The sequence below is a fragment of the Protopterus annectens genome, chromosome 1.part1, assembly GCF_019279795.1.
Source record: "Protopterus annectens isolate FY-2018-M chromosome 1.part1, PAN1.0, whole genome shotgun sequence".
NCBI classification, from domain to species: Eukaryota; Metazoa; Chordata; order Ceratodontiformes; family Protopteridae; genus Protopterus; species Protopterus annectens.
The window spans coordinates 1,308,834,738-1,308,854,453 of NC_056726.1; the positions used below are offsets into that span (position 1 = coordinate 1,308,834,738).

The 19,716-nt window shown below is 42.5% G+C and overlaps 1 protein-coding gene across 1 annotated transcript in view; it reads left to right on the forward strand.

The window, feature by feature from the left end:
* DYM (dymeclin) overlaps positions 1-19,716 on the forward strand; it is a gene marked incomplete in the record, with an annotated part of 2,754,049 nt that overhangs the window by 1,365,609 nt on the left and 1,368,724 nt on the right. The window contains 1 exon segment of the mRNA XM_044081708.1: positions 18,245-18,370. Coding sequence (XP_043937643.1) covers positions 18,245-18,370 — 126 coding nt within the window.

Here is a 19,716-nt window from a genome sequence, read left to right on the forward strand (position 1 = left end):
GATGTAAGGATGGAGTAAACGGGCATTTGTCAGTGCTGAACATTGACTTACACTGGTGATAAAATGCAGTGGTATTGTAGTGGGGAGGACTGTGTGGTAGCATGTAGCATGAAAGGCAGCTGCTAAAACATTTCTGAGGAGTAATCTTTTTCTAGCGATAATGTTTGTTTTTTCAAATAGCTCCTGTGTATATAGTATTTTGTATGATGAACGAACACGTCAGTCTTTGAACGTTGGAAGAGTAGCTGCCTTGTTTATGTAGGTTGAGAGAATATTCATGCATTTTGACAGCGGAAAGTTTCAATGCACTGCTTTTGTTTGTGTTTCTTAGTAAATGCTAGATGATTGTGCTCAAAGTGTGCCTTCTGTAAATGTGAGCCAGATGAGATGGGTATCATTTTTTCTGTAACTTGCTTTTCATGCACATCTTCGCTTCATTTCGTTTTACTTTTTCCTGGGAAGCTAAACATCGCTGTATGTTTAAGTATTCTAAATTTGGGAGTGGAGTTTGCTTAGACTGGCTACAAAACAAAACTGCAAATATTGGTTTTCTTTATGGACAGAATGATCAGTAGCTGAATGGCTAGAGAAAGAGAAATGCATTATTTGTAACTGCAGTCTGTCTTCATGACTTAAGATTGTTATGTAAAGTGAAGACAGTATATTACATGAAAATAAGGACATTTATTAGAAATGTATGGCTCTAATATCAATGAGAAGGTTTCTTTGACACACTCACAACTCACAAAAGCTTGTGGGGGGGGGGTAGGTCTGAGTACCTATAGCAGCTCTCCTACCTAGGGAAGAGGGAAATGGAGTACAGTAGCTCTGGTAGCAGCTTTTAGTATAAACCAGGTGTAGCAGTTTGAATTTTGAGTTGAGACTAAATGATGCAGGTAATGGGGGACAAATAGATAGGTCCATATATAGAGATGTATACATACATAGATATGTGTGTCATAATATGAGTGGAAAATGGAGGCAGGAATTCATTCTGAGCATGGCATGCACTATATGACTTTGGCTTTTTGTGCATTCTCCTGTCTCGTTAGGTTACTGCCATCCTTGAGCCAGCCACGACATGTGTCAATGGCTGATAAGGCCACATTCTCCAGAAGTCATATTTGCCCTCAGGAGGCACAGTGAATGAGTTGTCAGGCAGTACTAAACTCTGACGCTGTGTGCTTTGAGAAGCATTGATCGGGTCAGGACAACACCAGTCAGCTGTGACCTAAGCCATGAGATTGTGATGCTGCCCTGTATAATATGATTTGAAGAGGTGTTTGTGATAGATGCAGTTAATATCAGTAAGAGCAGCAAATTTGCCATACCGGATGATGTGGTCATTTTGTAATGTTCTTTAGGTTCTTGTTTAAACAAAGCATACTTTTATTCTTACCTGTTGTTTTACCTAGATTGCATATTACACACTTTAGCATGTGACTGGTATTTAATCCATTGTGTATCAACCAGCTTGGCTGTCCATTTATCCTAGGATTTTAGAAATGTTGAAGCTTTTGAAAGAGAGATACTTAGCATTACCGCTGAGCACCTTTGTGTGTGGATACATCATTTCTCTGAAACAAGCATCTTAAGTAAATATCACTTAAAGACACTTCAATTGAAAATATCACAGAAACACTGGCAGCCCCCCAACACCACCATACAAACAAACTTATGCACACTGCTTACTTAACTATACTAACCTCTCATTCACACAGCTTTGGGGAGAGAGCACACATCTTACAAGTAAACAAGTAAAAAAAATCTTGAACCACATTTGCAAAATAAATAAAATAGAAAAAACAAAAGCTAATTGTACAGATTATACAATGGGAAGAGAAGCGTGCATGTCTAAGCAAAAAAAAATGCTGACAAAACTAAGTGAAGAGCAAGAGTTAATTAGAGAACAGATGGGGTTCAGCATTTCTTTTTTGTGCATTTTTTAAGGAAAATGACATGCAGTGTTATTTATTGAGTGATAGTGACTTCTACGAAATTGGATGATCCTCCTTTTTGCTTATGTGTGACAGTGTACAGTGCTGAAATGACTCGACACAAAACATATACAGTGTAATCAAAGGAGTAATTTCAAAACTGGCATGACATTCTAAACTGTCCCAGTGTGCATTTTTCAGTGCCCTCACCATAAAGTGTAGGGTCTAGTCCCCGGAGAAGTACAGAAAAAAATTAGAACACAGAAATTCCCATTCACGGCTTAGGTGTGCTGTTCCATCTGCCAAGTCCCTCTTCTGAGTTCACAAACAAGATGAAGGCGAATTGTCCCAAGGAAAAGGGGTATGAAGGCGAATTGTCCCAAGGAAAAGGGGTATCACAGAAACTGTCGACTCAGTCTCCATGTTGGATAACCCTCAAAGGCTCGAGATCATTGAAGAAGGTGATTGGCTTTCCTAGTCCCTTCTGAGGGACATTTCCTCCAGGAGACTTATTCAGATTCAGAGGAGGAGTTATCCTATGTTAACCAACTCTCTTCTAGTTGCTCTGCTAATTCAGAGTCTGAAGACACACTGGCCTCAGTCTCACCACCTGAGGATCTTTTCTTCAGGGAACACTTTTCACAGAATGGAGGACTCCTTCAACTGTGAGGATAAGGAGTATTCTTAGAATGCTGTTCCTCCAGTGCATGAAATCTTGGATGATGCGGTTTTTGATTTATCTCTTCAGCTGGATTCCCAGCTCTCTGTCCCCCAGGAAGCCTGACCAACAATACAACCAATACAGAGTGCTTCATTCCCACAATCATTTATAAGAACCTTGCAACAGATCTAATGTTGATGACCTTGGATTCAGAATATTCCCAGAGTTGTACTTCCAGGAAATAAGGACAGCAGAGCTCTTGATCATTTTGAGAAGATGACCTACACTACAGCTACCATAGACATGAGCATCCAAAACAGCCAGTTTCACATATTAAATAACAGGCAACTATCCTGGATTACCTGAAGCAGAAGACTGACTTGATCAAAGACAAAACTTGTTGAATGAAATGCTGGAAATGTGCAATATCAGCATTTAGTTGGGAATGTAGTCCCCAAAGTGTGGCTGATGCATTATTTGCATCCAGTAGGATATCTGCCATGCATTTGTTATTAGGAGATATGTACGGCTAAGGGAGCAACCCAGCTCTGATCATGTAAAGGCAGAGATCCTTACTACTGCTCTTGACAAGGAGTCCCTTTTTGGGCCCCCAACTGAAAAGATGATTAAAAAAACAGAGGAAAAAGTGAATAAGGACTTTCTTCATGTCCCTCTGCCTAGATATATCAGGAAGTATACCAGCAAAAAATGTTCCTTTCTCCTTAAAACAGACCAAAGGGAAAAGTCAGAAGTAGAAGAAAGGAAAGTTTCTCAGAAAGGGACAACCAGACAATGTAGGAAGACCTGGAGGGGCCCAGTCCCATGTTGCCAGCAAGGAGCAGCTTTGACTCTGCAGATGACTATGTCTTTCTACACAGTTAAGCAGATGTATCATAGATTTTAATTCTGCACCTTAACCTTAGTCACTGATCTAGTACTGTTGTCACAGTATTCAGTCTTCACTTTCACTTAATGTAATTCAGCTGTGTCTTCAATTTCTCTGTGAATTATACTGTACTATTGTACAAAACTGCACTTTCTAAGTCTGCATTGCATGCTTTCTTTGTATTTAAATTGAATCTTGTAAACGCTTTAAACTTCTTTGTCCACAATTCTAAATGCAAATATTTTGACTCAAACTGTGCTGAGCTAAGTATTTGCTGTCTGCTTGTGTGTGTCAAGTTTTTGTAAATGATTTAATCACTTTGTTTGTGGTTGTGAATGCAACTATTTCTGCCTCTTCACCTGGGTCTTTGGACCAGTTTAATTACCTGGTTAACAGACTGAAAAAAAATTAAATTTCTGGGAGCAGACCTGGACTCCAAGGATCATGGGATCATGAACTGTTACCTCCCTTTAGATGAAACTCCTGTCCCTGCCCCTGTACTTCAAGAAAGAGCAAAAAAGGTCATAGTGAAAGAGTTTTTCAGGCTGCATGGTTTCCTGTATACTGATGGTCCCACTCACCATACTCCACATGAGGAAGCTCCAGTGGTGTCTGAACAGCCATTAGTGCCATCACCAGAATTCCATACAAACCCTTGTCCCTTTACTTGCTTGAAAAGAGAAATTTTGTGGTGAATACAAGTCATCCAGCCCCTTTAGGCTGGAGACAGGTCCCCAGGTAACTAACCCTTTGGGTATTATTTGGGGGAGGATCACTCAGGGGAGAAAAAGATCCAAGACATTTAGGAAAATAAACTGGTAAGAAAACATAAATATCAAGGAAATGATGGATGTAATGAGGACTCTGTCAGAATTTAGAAGCTACTTGTTCCCAGGCTCCCAATCATAAAGACAGCCACAATGAATATGGTACATGAACAAACAAGGAGTCATTTGGTCATATATTTCTAGCTGGGTAGCCATGCACATCAAAGAATTAGCACAAGTGATGGGTTTTACTCTTTTGTCCCAGTACCTTCAAACCAAAAAGAACTGTAGATAATCCATCAAAGGCTGGCCTGACCACAAAAATTCCAAAGGAAAGAAGAAAAAAAGCAGGTACTGGCCACCACGCTGAACTGTTTCAAAACTTTTATTTAAAACACAATTAAAAACACAGGTATGAGTGCTTTCGGGACCAAGCCCTTCTTCAAAGAAGAAGAAGGGCTTGGTCCCAAAAGCACTCATTCCTGTGTTTTTAATTGTGTTTTAAATAAAAGTTTTGAAACAGTTCAGCGTGGTGGCCAATACCTGTTTTTTTTTCTTTCCTTTGTCCCAGTACCTTCCAAGGCAGTACAGTAATATAGCACACTCTCTAAGCAGAACTTATGTGGACCCAGACAAGTGGATGTGTGTTAAAAAGAAAGGTGTTTCTAGATCAAACTCACAAATATAGTATGTCAGACATAGACCTTTTTTTCAACACAAAATGGACTGGTTAGGAAATACTCACAAGAGCTCCATAAAAAGGAATATGGAGGATATTTGTCTTCTCTTTCCCAAGGACAGGTCTGTTTCTTCATGCCTTCCCTCCACTACCCACATCCTCAGGGTACTTCAAAACGTCAAGGAGAATGGGTCAAGGGTGATTCTAGTACCCCCCCCCCCTTTCTGGCTCAGACGGCACTGGTTCTTCCTACTGCTAAGGATGTTCAGAGAGGGACCAGTGTGTCCTTCCCCAGCAAATGGACCTGCTCACCCAGACTAAGCGGTCCTTCATACATCCCCACCTGAACAGACTGAAACTGACAGGGTAAATGATTTAATGCCCATTCCCTCTAGACATTTACTTTCAGAGGACATCTTGCTTATTCTAAAAGGAGAAAGAAGAGCTAGTACTAAGAAGTCATACACTTCTAAATGTGCACAGTTATCTCCCTGGTGTCAAAATAGAGAACAGCAGCCATTTCAAGATTGGTACCTTTGATTCACAGATTTCTTTCTGAACTATACAAAATAAGTTAATAAATAAATGCTTCAGCCATGTCAGCATGTTTGCTGCTGCATCCATCTGTACATTCCTACCCAGCCATGAAACAATTTATAAAAGGGGTTCTGCATTTGAAACCACCCAGATAGAAGGCATCCATCCCCAGAGGATCTTAATTTTGTCCTGGAAAAGCCTACACTCCTCATAGCCCCACCCCCGGACCTGTGTGCTTCAGTCAGGCATTAAGTCGCTTACCTGGAAGAACAGGATTCTGGTGCCATTAACTTTTGGAAGACACATTTTTGAGTTACAGTCTTTGGGTAAGGGATCTTTTCTGATTTCCCAGAAAAAAATGGGGTTTACTCTGTGTACTAACCCTTCATTTATACCAAAGGCAGTGTCTGTGCTGTCCCTAAGTTAAGTTATAAATCTTGCGTTTTTCCCCTTCACTACAGAATAAAGGTGGGAGGCTGCTACATTCTCTGAATGTACATAAGCATCTCAGATTCTACTTGGATAAAACAAAATCCTACAGGAAATCAGATCAGCTTTTTGTGACTTCTGCAGACGAAAAGAAGGGAAACCTGTGAACAAAGATTGTATCTTAAAATGCATATTTTAGTTCCTTTTGTTTTTAGTACCATGGTAAGCTATCAGCAGTCATTATCAGAGCATATTTCACTAGGCCTTCTGCAGACTTCCTCAGGGGAGTTCTACTGAGAACATACTAGATATAATAACTTGAACCTCTGTCTACACATGATGTTCTTCGTGTTTCACTGTTGCAGTCATCACATTTAGGTTATCTGCCTGCAGGTAGCCCTCAGCCGGCCTGAATACCAGAGTCTTCAGATTTCTTCCATGACGTCAGATCGTCAGGGGGTATAAAACACACAGCCGATGCCATTACTTCAGTCTTTCTTGCCGTGCGGTGCCCGAAACAGAAGCAGTTCGCAAGTGCTGGTCAGCCGACTCCTGAAATTTTCATTTTCGAGTTTCAGACCCAAAGTCTTCAAAAAGATAAGTACCCCGTTGGGGATCCTTTTTTCTTGCTCTATCCAATGTCAGAAAAAATTAACAATTGTCTTGCCTGTGGAAAGCAAATACCTCATAGAGATTTTCATTCTTACTGCGTCACCTGTTTAGCCCCAGACCATGACATCCCTCGCTGTTGGTTTTATGCCTTGTTCAGTGCCCAAACTATTCGTTGTCGGGCTATTTTTGTCGCTAAATACTTTCATTCTCCATCTCCATACTCCGAAATGGCTTTGTTAAGCCATCCGACTACCGATCTTCCCAAAAAAAAAAAAAAATAAGGATAAAGACAGAGACAGACCGCATAGGCCCTAAACTGCTGACTATGCTTCCTTTAAGCTAGTCGCCAGTCCACCGGTACTCAGTGAGGTGCTTTTGCAGCCTCTGATACCCGCTACTACAGATTCGCAGGCCCCTACTAAGACCCATTTGGAGTCCGGTATGCCGCAAGATGCATCTTCGACTATGGAACCTGCGGATGTCTGTACCTTGGATGGGTCTGGAGCCACTGTGCAGGCACCAGCTTCTGAGGGTGTATTCAGGCCTACAGACTTTCATATTAAACAGACGACTTTGTTTCAAGCAAGAAATACCGAATTTCTCATGCCTAAAGCTCACACTACACCTAGAAAACTGACGACCAAACCGCATACTCTGGCCCATATGCCTCAAAAACAAATGCTCAGAACTGATTTTCTTTCTGATTCTTCTGATCAGGAATCTGATTTTTCTGTTCCTTCTGATTACAAGGATTTGTCCTTATCTACTTATGAGGATTCTGATGCAGAGGATTCCATTCCCTCTGCTTCCCCTCCAGAAGATTTTTCTTTTGGTGAAACCTTGCATACCCTTAGGGAACATTTCCGCTGGGAAAGCCAGGATTATTCTGGGTCCAAAAACAGACTTAGGGAATTTTTACTCCTGCCTCAACACAGGCCTCTAGCTAATCCCTCCTGTTTTGGCTATTGTAAATGATGTTTTCTTGGAATCTAGCCTTACCCCAGGCATTTTGCCTCCAGCTCCCAGGAAACCTGACAGGTACTACAAAGTACCTGACTCTCACAAGTTCCTCTTCAAAAATCCTACTGCGGATCCAGCGACCATTTCCCAAGGACCAAAAGGCATTAAGGCTACTACTGCCAAAAATCCTACCCCTTCTGATAGGGACTGTACAGCCTTAGACAGATGGGGTAAGAAGGTATAAACTTCTGCTACTTTGACCATTAGGGCTTTAAATTGACAGTTTCATATGTTAAAGTATCAGCAGCATATTATGGGACTACGTAAACAGAAAATGATGTTGATTCCTGACTGTGCTGAACACAAGAGTTGCAAGATTTAATGCATTCTGCTGAACAAATTGGTAAACACACTTTGCAATGTGGTTTTGATGCTTTAGAAGCATCTTGCAGGGCCGCTGTCACTGGGTCTGTACTTAGAAGGCATGCTTGGCTTAAGGAACAAAACTTGCCAGATCATGTTAAAGCTAAATTACTGGATGCAACCTTAAACCAAGACCGCCTTTTTGGCAACAAAGCAGAAGTAGTCCTCAAAAGGATGGAGGAAAAAGCTAAATCTATGCAAACTGTTAAAGATTTCTTACAAATACAACCTCCCATATTCAGCAGGCATTGGCCTTCAAAGAGCTGGTCTTTTCCAGTCCCTTCCAGGCCATCTCAGTCCAAACCCAGGAACAGCAGCCCACCAAGACTTCAGTCTCAGGCTATGCACAGATCTAAGCAGTGGGCGGCTCCCACTTCCAAAGCAGAGAGTAGTAAGCCCCCTCCCCCCCATGGAAACATGGCACAATGACTTAACCTTAATCCTTCCAAGCCCTGCTCAGCTACTTGCTCTTTTAGGAGGAAAGCTCGCCCTGCATGCAAAAATCTGGGAACTCATTACCCAGGACAAATGGGTTTTTAATATAGTTTCCCTAGGATACAGATTCCACTTCCACACACTACCAACCCCAATTGTTTGGCCAGACCTCCCCTCAAATCAGTGGTCGGAGGCCCAAAAACAAATACTCTCTCTCCTCACTATCAGGGCTATTCAACCTTCCCCAGCAGAACAAAGGGGACAAGGTTTTTATTCAAGACTGTTCCTGGTATCCAGAAAGGAAAACTCCTGACGGTCCTGTCCTGGACCTGTCTATTCTCAACACCTTTCCGGTGGTTCCAAAATTCAAAATGCTAACTCAACAGATTCTTCCTATGCTAGCCAAGGATGCCTGCTGGCAGCCCTAGTCTTATTGGAAGCTTGCCTGCACATCCCAATAAGGGAATCCTGCAGACAATACCTACGTTTCAGGGCGGGCTCCATGCACTATCAGTTCTCTGCACTTCCCTTTGGCTTATCTACTGCACCCAGGGTATTCACAAAGTGTCTAGCTCCAGCCATTGCATTTTGCAGGCAGACAAATATTCAGATTTACCCATACTTGGACGATTGCCTAAGTCAGGCAGAAAGTCAGGAATTGCTATTACAACACCTGGCATTTGTAAAGAAACGTCTAACCTCACTGGGGTACACCATCAACTAGAAGAAATTACACCTAGTACTCTGCCAACAGATTGTATTCCTGGGAGCAAGCTTGAACACAACTTCCTAAATGGCATTCCTTACTTCGGAGAAGCCAGTTTATTTGACGACCTACTTCAAACTATTGGCCACAAAAACCCAGTTATCTGCAAGGAAAATATTGCAAGCTCTGGGGTTCATGGCCTCTTGCATTCTGCTAATTCCATATGCAAGACTGCATATGAGGAAACTTCAATGGTATCTAAAAAGTCTATGGTGTCAACATTCTCAGGACCTGGAAACAATTATTCCTATCATTCCTTGTCTAAGAGCAGAGTTCCTTTGGTGGGCAGAGGCCTGCTACCAAAACAAGGGACTCCCTTTCACTCTACCCCCTGCCACCCAAACCCTAACAACAGACTATGCATGGGGGGCTCACATGGCAGGGCAGTGTATTCAGGGCAAATGGAACCCAAAACAGATGCACCTGCATATCAATCAAAAAGAAATGTTAGCTGTACAGAATGCTCTGACAACCTTCAAAGACCTTATTCTTCCAGGACATCTATTGGTAAAGACAGACAACACCACAGTTATGTGGTACATAAACAAGCAGGGGGGAACCCACTTCTTACCTTCTCTGCAGACTAGCCATGGCTCTGTGGAACACAGCCTTGAGCTACCAAGTGCACCTACAAGCTCAGTTCCTTCCAGGCAAACTAAATTCCCTGGCAGATGACTTGAGCAGAAATCTCATGGACCTACACGAATGGAAATTGGAACCCAAAATATTCAACCTCTTGAGGAATAAATGAGGGACTCCAGAGGTAGACTTGTTTGCCTCCCCTCAGAACTTTGTTGAACAAATTCTGAACCAGAACTCCCCACAGTCAAGCTTGGAAAGTGGTTGCCCTGTCCTTTACCTGGGAAAGCCTCTTGGTTTATGCCTTTCCCTCTGTGCCTCTCCTCTCAAAGGTTCTACTAAAGATCAAACAGGACAAGCCAAGGACAATACTGATTGCACCAGACTGGCCATGCCAACACTGGGTACCTCCTTTTGCGCAGTCTGACAGTGCTACAACCATGGCACCTGCTTCAGACCCTTTACCTGCTGTCCCAGCAGGCGGGCCCGATTCTGCACCCTCGGCTTCAAACCCTGAACCTTGCAGCCTGGCTAATTCCCTGAGCTCACTTCTAGCAACCCTCAGTCAGCAGGTGTCAGTCTTCAGTCATGGAGGGCCTAGTACTAGAAAATCCTATTCAGAAAAGTGAAAAAGATACTGTTCCTGGAGCCAGGCTCAGGGGATGGGCACAACAGTGCCCAGTTACCTCATATTCTAGATTATTTAACAGAAGTGCTCCACAAGAGCCTATCTTTCTCCTCAATTAAGATTCATGACTCTGCTATTTTAGCACATTATAATACTGAGCCACCCCTCTTCTCTCATCCCCTGCTAAAACAATTCCTTAGAGGGGCCAAAAATTTAAGACCCTCCAGAAGAGCTCCCATCCAGCCTGGGACCTTAACTTTGTAATGGAAAAACTCACTCTTCGCCCCCCCTTTGTACCAGCTGCTACAGCAGAGTTGAAATTCTTTTCTTGGAAAACAACCCTACTTCTAGCCATCACTTCAGCAAGAAGAGTGTCTGAACGGCAGGCCCTCATGGCAGTGGAACCCTTCATTGTCTTCCATGCGGACAGGGTTTCCCTCAGGACTAATCCATCCTTTATGCCCAAGGTGGTGTCTAGAGTGGCCCTAAACCAGTCCATTAATTTGCCTACTTTTTTCCCTAATCCTCAAAATAAACGGGAAAGGATACTGCATTCTCTGGACGTGCACAGATAGCTTAGATTCTATTTGGCCAGGACTAAGCCTATCAGAAAATCTGACCAGCTGCTAGTTAGCTTTGCTGCAGAGACAGAGGGGAAGGCCATTTCAAAGCAAACCATTTCCAAATGGATAGCCCATTGCATTAATTTCTGCTCAAGCACCATGGAAAACCTACCCCACAAGGGGATAAGATACATTCCACCAGGGCTGCATCTACCTCTACGGCATTTCTCAGAGGAGTCCCAACCAGGGACATCCTGGAAGCTGCTACCTGGAGCTCTGTACATACTTTCACCAAGCATTACCACCAGCTTATCTTTTCTAAATCCAGAGCTGGATTTGTCACAGCAGTCTTACAGGGCCTTATTGCTGGCCCTAATGCTGTTTAACTACCTCCACCCTTCGTTAGCTTTGGGAATCCACCCAAATGTGATGACTGCAACAGTGAAACATGAAGAACATAGTACAGTTGTGTACACTTAACCATAAATGTAGATGTTCGAGTGTATTCACTGATGCAGTCCTGGATGATATTCATGTTTCACTGTTGCAGTCATTACATTTGGGTAATCTGCTGGCAGGTTGCTTTCAGTTGGCCTGATTAACAAAGTCTTGGGTCCTGCATCAGTTGCTGTCCCTTCTTCCATGATGTCAGGTCGTCTGGGGTATAAAACATGTAGCCGACGCCATTACATCAGTCTTTCTTGCCGTGCGGTGCCCGAAGCAGAAGCAGTTCGCAAGTGCCGTTCAGCCGACTCTTGAAATTTTCGTTTTCGAGTTTCAGAACCGAAGTCTTCAACTTAAAGCTAAGTACCCCGTTGGGGAAACTTTTTCGTGCTCCTTACCGATGTCAGTAAAAGTTAATAATTGCATTACTTGTGGAAAGCAAATACTGCATAAAGATTTTCATTTGTACTGTATTCCTTGCCTAGGCCCTGACCACGACGTACCTTGCTGTCAGTTTTGTGCTTTATTTAATCAGCACACTATCCGTCGTCAGTACATTTTTGCCTCTAAATATTTCGGTTCTCAGTTGAATTATCCAGAAATGACGTCGGTTAGCCATCTGACTACCAGAATTCCAAAAAAAACACAAAGAAAAGGACAGAGACAGGCTGTCGAGGTCCAAAACTGCCGACGACACTTTTCCTAAGCCAGTCGCCAGTAACTCAGTGAGGTGCTTTTGCAGCCCCTGATACCCACTACTTCTGACTCGCAGGCCTCTACTGAGACCCATTCGGAGTCTGCTATGCCGTGAGATGCTTCACCTATGGAACCCGTGGATGTCTCTACCTTGGATGGGTCCAGAGCCGCTAAACAGGCACCAGCTTCTGAGGGTGTATTCAGGCCTACAGACTTGCATATTAAACCGACTCCACCTTCTATACTGAGGCCTAAATCTCGATCTATGTCTAAAAAACCGACGCCCAGGCCACATGTTCAAGCCTCTGCCTAAAACAACAAATGATCAAAATGGCTGAAGATCTTATTACTCTAATCAGGGGTAGTCCCCCCTTCTAAGAGGCCTAGGGCTAGCTTGACTATGAATCTTCTGATCAGGACTCTGTTTCTTCTAATTCTTCCATTGACCTGGATTTGTCCATACCTACTTATGAGGATTCTGATGCAGAGGATTCCATTCCCTCTGTTCCCCCCATAAGGACTTTTCTTTTGGGGAAACTTTATATACCTTAAGGGAGCATTTCCACTGGGGAAAGTCAGGAATTTTCTGAATCTAAAAAGAGGCTTATGGATTTCCTTCTTCTACCTCAGCATAGGCCTTTGGCTATACCTCCTGTACTAGACATTGATAATGTGTTTTCGGAATCCAGTATGGCCCCTGATTCCCTGCCTCCGGCTCCTAGTAAACCTGACAGATACTACAGGGTTCCTGAGTCCCACAAGTTCCTTTTCAAAAATCCTGTTACGGATCCAGAAACCATTTCTCAGGGGCCCAAGGGTATTAAGGCTTTTACTGCTAAAAATCCTACCCCTTCTGATAGAAACTCCAGGGTGCTGGATAGATGGGGTAAAAAGGTTTATACTTCTGCAACCTTGGCAATCAGGGCTTTAAACTGACAATTTCATATGTTAAAATATCAACAGCATATTATTGGACTACTTAAACAGAAAATGATGTTGATTTCTGATTGTGTGGAAAATAAAGATTTACAGTATTTATTGCATTCTGCTGAACACGTTGGAAAACATACTTTGCAATGTGGTTTTGATTCTTTAGAGGCCTCTTGCAGGGCTGCTATTACTGGGTTTGTGCTTAGAAGGCATGCTTGGCTTAAGGAGCAATCTCTGCCTGATCATGTTAAAGCAAAATTGTTGGATACCCCTTTAAATCAGAACCTCCTGTTTGGCAATAAGGCTGAAGAAGTTCTAAAAAAGATGGAAGATAAAGCTAAATCTATGCAAACTGTAAAATATTTCTTACAAGTGCAACCTCCAAGATTTCGTAGGCACTGGCCTGCAAAGAATTGGTCCTTTCCAGCTCCTTCCAGATCCACTCAAGCCAAACCCAGACACATCAAAAGCACCAGGTTTCAGTCCCAGGGGACTCTCAGAACTAAGCAATGGGGGGCCTCCACTTCCAAATCTGGAAATAACAAGACACCCCCCATATGGTAAACAGTCTCAATGACTTTCCTTTAAAATTACCAAGCACTTACCTTTTAGCCGCCCCTTTGGGGGGAAAGATTGCTCTTCATTCAAAAAACTGGGAACTCATAACCCAGCACAAATTGGTTTTAAATGTAGTGTCCCCAGGGATACAGATTTCATTTTCACATGGTGCCAACACCAAACAGGTGGCCAGACCTGCCCCCAAATCAGTGGGCAGAGGCTCAGAAACAAGTACTTTCCCTCTTAAACATGTGGGCTATTCAACCAGTACCAAAAGAGGAAAAGGGACAAGGTTTCTATTCCAGGCTTTTCCTGGTACCCAGAAAAGACAAATCATGACGTCCAATTTTGGACCTGTCTACTCTAAACACCTTTCTGGACATTCCAAAATTCAAGATGCTGACTCTTCAACAGTTACTTCTTATGCTAGGCAAGGATGCCTGGTTGGCAACTCTAGATTTAAAAGAAGCTTACCTACATATCCCAATCAGGGAATCTTGCAGAAGATACCTACGCTTCAAAGCAGGCTACTTGCATTATCAGTTCGCTGCACTGCCCTGTGGCTTGTCTACTGCACCCAGGGTATTCACAAAGTGCCTGGCTCCAGTAATTGCATTTTGCAGGCAAAGAAATATTCAAATATATCCATATCTGGACCATTGTCTAATTCAGGCAGAAAATCAGGTCATACTTCTAAATCATCTGGCGTTTGTAAAAAGGGTTCTAACTTGTCTGGGGTACACCATAAAAGAAAAGAAATCACAAATGGTACCCTGTCAACTGATTACATTCCTGGGTGCAAGCTTGAATACAACTGCCCAGATGGCTTTCCTCATGCCAGAAAAGCAAATTCATTTGGTAACTTACTTCAAACCAAGTGGCCACAAAAACCCTGCTATCTGCAAGAGAAATACTGCAAGCCTTGGGGTTCATGGCCTCCTGCATTCTTCTAATTCCATATGCAAGACTGCATATGAGGAAACTTCAGTGGTACTTAAAAAGTCTATGGAGTCAACATTGTCACAGCCTGGAGACAATGATTCCTGTCATACCTTGCCTATGCCTGGAGTTCCTATGGTGGGCAGAGGCCTGCCACCAAAACAAGGGACTGCCATTCACACTACCCCCTGCCGCCCAAACCCTAACTACAGATGCATCAGACTATGCATGGAGGGCTTACCTGGCAGGGAAGTGCATTCTGGGCAAATGGAACCCAAATCAACTGCACCTACATATCAATTAAAAATAAATGTTTGCTGTACATAGTGCTCTGATAGCCTTCAAGGACTACATTCATCCAGGACAACTAATGGTAAAGACAGACACCACCACAGTTATATGGTACATAAACAAGCAGGGGAGTACACATTCCTACCCCCTCTGCAGACTAGTGGAACACAGCCCTGAGCTACCAAGTGCAACTACAAGCTCAATTCCTGCCAGGACAACTGAATACACTGGCAGATGGACTAAGCAGAATTCTCATGGACCCACATGAGTGGAAACTGGAACCACAGATTTTCAACATGTTGAAAAGCAAATGGGGGAACCCAGACATAGATCTATTTGCCTCCCTCCAGAACTACCAGTTGGACAAATTTTGCACAAGGATTCCTCACAAAAAAGCCTGGAAAGTGGATGCTCTGTCCTTCAGCTGGAAAAACCTATCAGTCTACGCCTTTCCCCCTCTGCCCCTGCTCTCCAAAGTTCTGCTAAAAGTCAAACAGGACAAACCAAAATGATTTTGATTGCTCCAGACTGGCCACGCCAACACTAGTAGCCAATCCTGCGCAGTGTGTCACAAATATCTCCATGGCACCTGCCTCAGACACCTTCCTTGCTGTATCAGCAGGAGAACCAAATTCTGCACCCTCTGCTCCCAACACTGAACCTTGCAGCTTGGCTAATCACTTAAATTCACCCTTAGCATCCCTCAGCAAACCTGTGATGGATGTCATCTTGAGGCGAGAAGACCTAGTACTAGAAAATCTCATGCTGACAAATGAAAAAGATTCTGTGCCTGAAACCAGTCTTTAGGGATGACTACAGCAGCGCCCAATTTAAATCAGATTTTGTAATACTTAACTGAGATGCTTCACAAAGGCCTGTCTTTTTCCTCTATTACAATCCACGCTTCAGCTATTTCAGCTCACTATAACACAGAACCACCCCTCTTTTCTCATCCCCTGCTCAAGCAGTATCTTAGAGGGTCAAAGAACTTGAGACCACCCAGGAGAGCTCCTACCCCTGCCTGGGACCTTAACTTTGTTTTAGAGAAGCTCACTTTACCTCCTTTCGAGCCAGCTGCTACTGCAGACTTAAAATTTCTTACTTGGAAAACAGCCTTCCTTTTGGAAATCACTTCAGCTAGACAGATATCTGAATTACAGGCCCTTACAGCAGTGGAGCCTTTCATTATTTTTCATGCAGACAGGGTTTCTCTGAGGACCAATCCATCCTTCATGCCCAAGGTGGTTTCCAGTGTGGCTCTTAACCAGTCCATTCATTTGCCAAGCTTCTATACCAATCCACAGAACAAGGGGAACGGATTCTGCATTCCTTGGATGTGCACAGACAACTCAGATTCTACTTGGACAGAACTAAATTTCGAAGAAAATCCGAACAATTGCTAGTGGCATTTGCTGCTGGGGCAGAGGGGATTTCTAAATGGATAAGCCATTGCTTTAATTTCTGCTATAAGCACCATGGAAAACCTGTCCCCAGGGGATCAGATCTCATTCCACCAGGGCTGCATCTACTTCTGCAGCCTTTCTCAGTGGTGTTCCTAGCAGGGATATTTTAGAAGCTGCTACCTGGAGTTCAGTACATGCTTTCACCAAGCATTATCATTTACCAATTTTACTGTAAATCCAGAGCTGGCTTTGCCACTGCTGTCTTGCAGGGCCTTATAGCTGGTCCTAATGCTGTATAAATCCATCCTCCCAACCATAGCTTTGGGAAGCTACTCAAATGTAATGACTGCAACAGTGAAACATGAAGAACATCGTACAGTTGTGTACACTTACCATAAATGTAGATGTTTGAGTGTATTCACTGTTGCAGTCTTGGTTACCCTCCCTCCAGCCCCCTGTTTTCTCTTACTATACATCTACTTTTTTTTACTATGCTTAAAAGCCTTTTTGGTGTATTTGCTTTTGGTTGGAGGTATATTTTTGTGTTTTTAATTTTATTTGCTCCCCATTTGGGCGGCACCTGACATCTTGGGCAAGAAAAACTGATGTAATGGCATCAGCTGCATGTATTATACCCCTGACGACCTGACATCATGGAAGAAGGGAACCAACCGACGCAGAAATCCGAAGACTCTGGTATTCAGGCCGAATGAGGGCTACCTGCAGGCAGATAACCCAAATGTGATGACTGCAACAGTGAATACACTCAAACATCTACATTTATGGTAAGTGTACACAACTGTACTTTACCCTCCCTCCAGTCCCCGTCTTCTCTTGGCTCTACCTTTCCTTCTTGTTTGGCATATATTATAACATGTGTATTTGCTTTTTGTTGGGGGTGTACCATACCATATAATTGCTTCCTGTTGTGGGGGCACCTGACATCTGGGGCAAGAAGAACTGATGTAATGGCGTTGGTTGCATGTTTTATACCCCTGACGACCTGACGTCATGGAAGACGCGACAGCATCCGATGCAGAAATCTGAAGACTCTGGTATTCAGGCTGGCTGAGGGCTACCTGCAGGCAGATAACCCAAATGTGATGACTGCAACAGTGAATACACTCGAACATCTACATTTATGGTAAGTGTACACAACTGTACTTTCTAAATATTACATCCTAGGAGCAATGTCTTTTTGTATCAGCCATCCTCCAGGACCTGATTTCCCATGGACCAGCTACTGGCCATTAAAATAATAGTAGAGTTGTGTATGTTAGGTACTTAAAATAAATGTAGATGTTCGAGTAGATTCACTATTGCAGTATCTATTCTTTCCCTCCTACCCCTTAGATCTAGGGTAGGCATCATTCCTTCTTTTTCCTACTTAAATTAATCAAACACTAGTTATGTCAGCTTGTATAATGTTGAATCAAATTGATCGACATTATGCATGCCATCACACTACTAAACATGTGTCAAGAATTAATCTTGGCACATGCAAAACTTAAGAAAAACAAATAATCGTTTTTTGTTGGGGATGGGCAAGCCCCTTCCACACCCCCTGCTAATTATGTATTCTAACTCCAATATTGCATGGCCCCTGGGGAAAAAGGTACAGTCCCCGATTTTAATAAATACCTAACACAGCTTTACTTTTTATTGTTTAGCCCTTTCAGTTTCCATTTGCAAACCTGGGTTGACTCTTGACTTGCAAGCCACTGCAAAGGAAGATGGGTGCTTACCTGGATAATTAATAAGTAAATTAAATATTTTTTTCTGAAAAGTGAAATGCTTTGCTGCCTTTTGCTTTTTTGTCTGTGATGTGGACCTTTGCGCTAAAATGAAGTATCCCTTACCATTTTTATTTACTGTGAAATGCTAATGCTTTCCATGCCTTAAGAAACACGTGAGATTTTTATTTTTGTGGTATTTTTTCCCCTGCATTCATTTAAGCTTGTAACTCTACTGGTTTTCTTAATAGGTCTAGTAGTTTGTGTTAATGATTCTTTCATTTTTGCCTTAGCTATTCATTTTGTTCTTTTCCATGTGATTTGAGAATTTTGTTTTTTCAGAAATCAATTTAACTAGGCCTAAAGTTATTTAATGTGTTTACTTTAGGTGCTGCCAATTCTGGAGATTCTGTACCATGTAGAAGAAAGAAACTCCCATCATGTTTACATGGCGCTTATCATTTTGTTAATGCTCACAGAAGACGATGCCTTTAACCGATCTGTTCACGAAGTGGTGAGTTTTCAGTAGTCATTTACCATGCTCATTTACCTTTTTTAATCATTGTCAAACTTGCAGTTTCTTTTATGATTGTATGTAGCATACTTTGCAACATAACTTGATATTTTGCCAGAAGCAGTGTTTCAAATAACGTTTAGAATTAGAATCGGTAGTTTTTAAGGACATATTTTGGTAGCATGCATGACCTTGAAAGCTGTCATAAAGAATGTGGAGCAACAGATAGTCTTAGGAAATCCTGGATATTGACATTTACAGACTACTGATTTCAGAAGAACTGTCTGACGGCAAGAGATGGGAATATGTGTTCACTATTTACTAAGAGCAGGACACCACAAAAACACTCTTGTTAGTCTGTGCTTGTGGTACACCAAACTGCTGCCACTCAGCAGTATTAGCCTCAAAGTGTATTTTCCTTTATTCACACATCTTGGTACTTCCTCATCAGACATTCTAGTATTTTTATTCTAAGTTTATGATTGAACTGCTAGTTCTGCTGTATGTGCTCCTTTAAAACTTGCAGGCTGCAAAATTATTCAACCATATTTCATTATCTAGTACTTTCTAGGCATATGTGTGTGTGTGTGTGTGTGTGTGTGTGTGTGTGTGTGTGTGTGTGTGTGTGTGTGTGTGTGTGTGTGTGTGTGTGTGTAGTCAGAAAATACAAGGCATCTGGGCCATGTGGCCATTTCCACCTTGATGGTACTCACCCTCAGGCCTTAACTCACTCTTTCAAGGAGTGATAGGCCAATCATGCCAGGGGTGAATTTGTGAATACCTATCCACTGATTTGGAGTGGAAGCATATTTTAAAGAAAGTGCAGTTGTGTGGTGAATCTGAATTTCCATCATGACTAATTTGCTGAAACAGGTTCAGATTAGAGGTCTTGGACTGACAGATCCCTAATGGCCTGAAAAGCAAGACACAGATCGTCCCTAGGGAAGGACAATGCATGCAGGGATAGAGCCTCCAGCCTCTCCTGGTAGTTTAGATCTTTTAAGCCAGTGATCTTTTTTGTTAGGAACCTGTTGGGGTCTGTCCAACTGCCTAACCTCTCTAAAAAGATGCATTCTAAAGGGGGCATTGTGTAAGGACATCTTTGGATCTAGAAGAGATGCCCTTTGCAATTTGCTTTGCCAAATAGAAAGTTTTCATATGTGCTGTTGCAAAATGATGACCAGAGGAGGGGAACTTATCAAGGTCTCCCAAAAAATCTTCATTTGGGCGTGTAATTGAGGGATTGTTAATCAAATGCAACAATACTGCATGTTTAACATTAGTTGTAGCCAATTTTCTGCACACCAGATTTTAACTTGTGATTTGAAGTTGTAGCTTCTGCATAT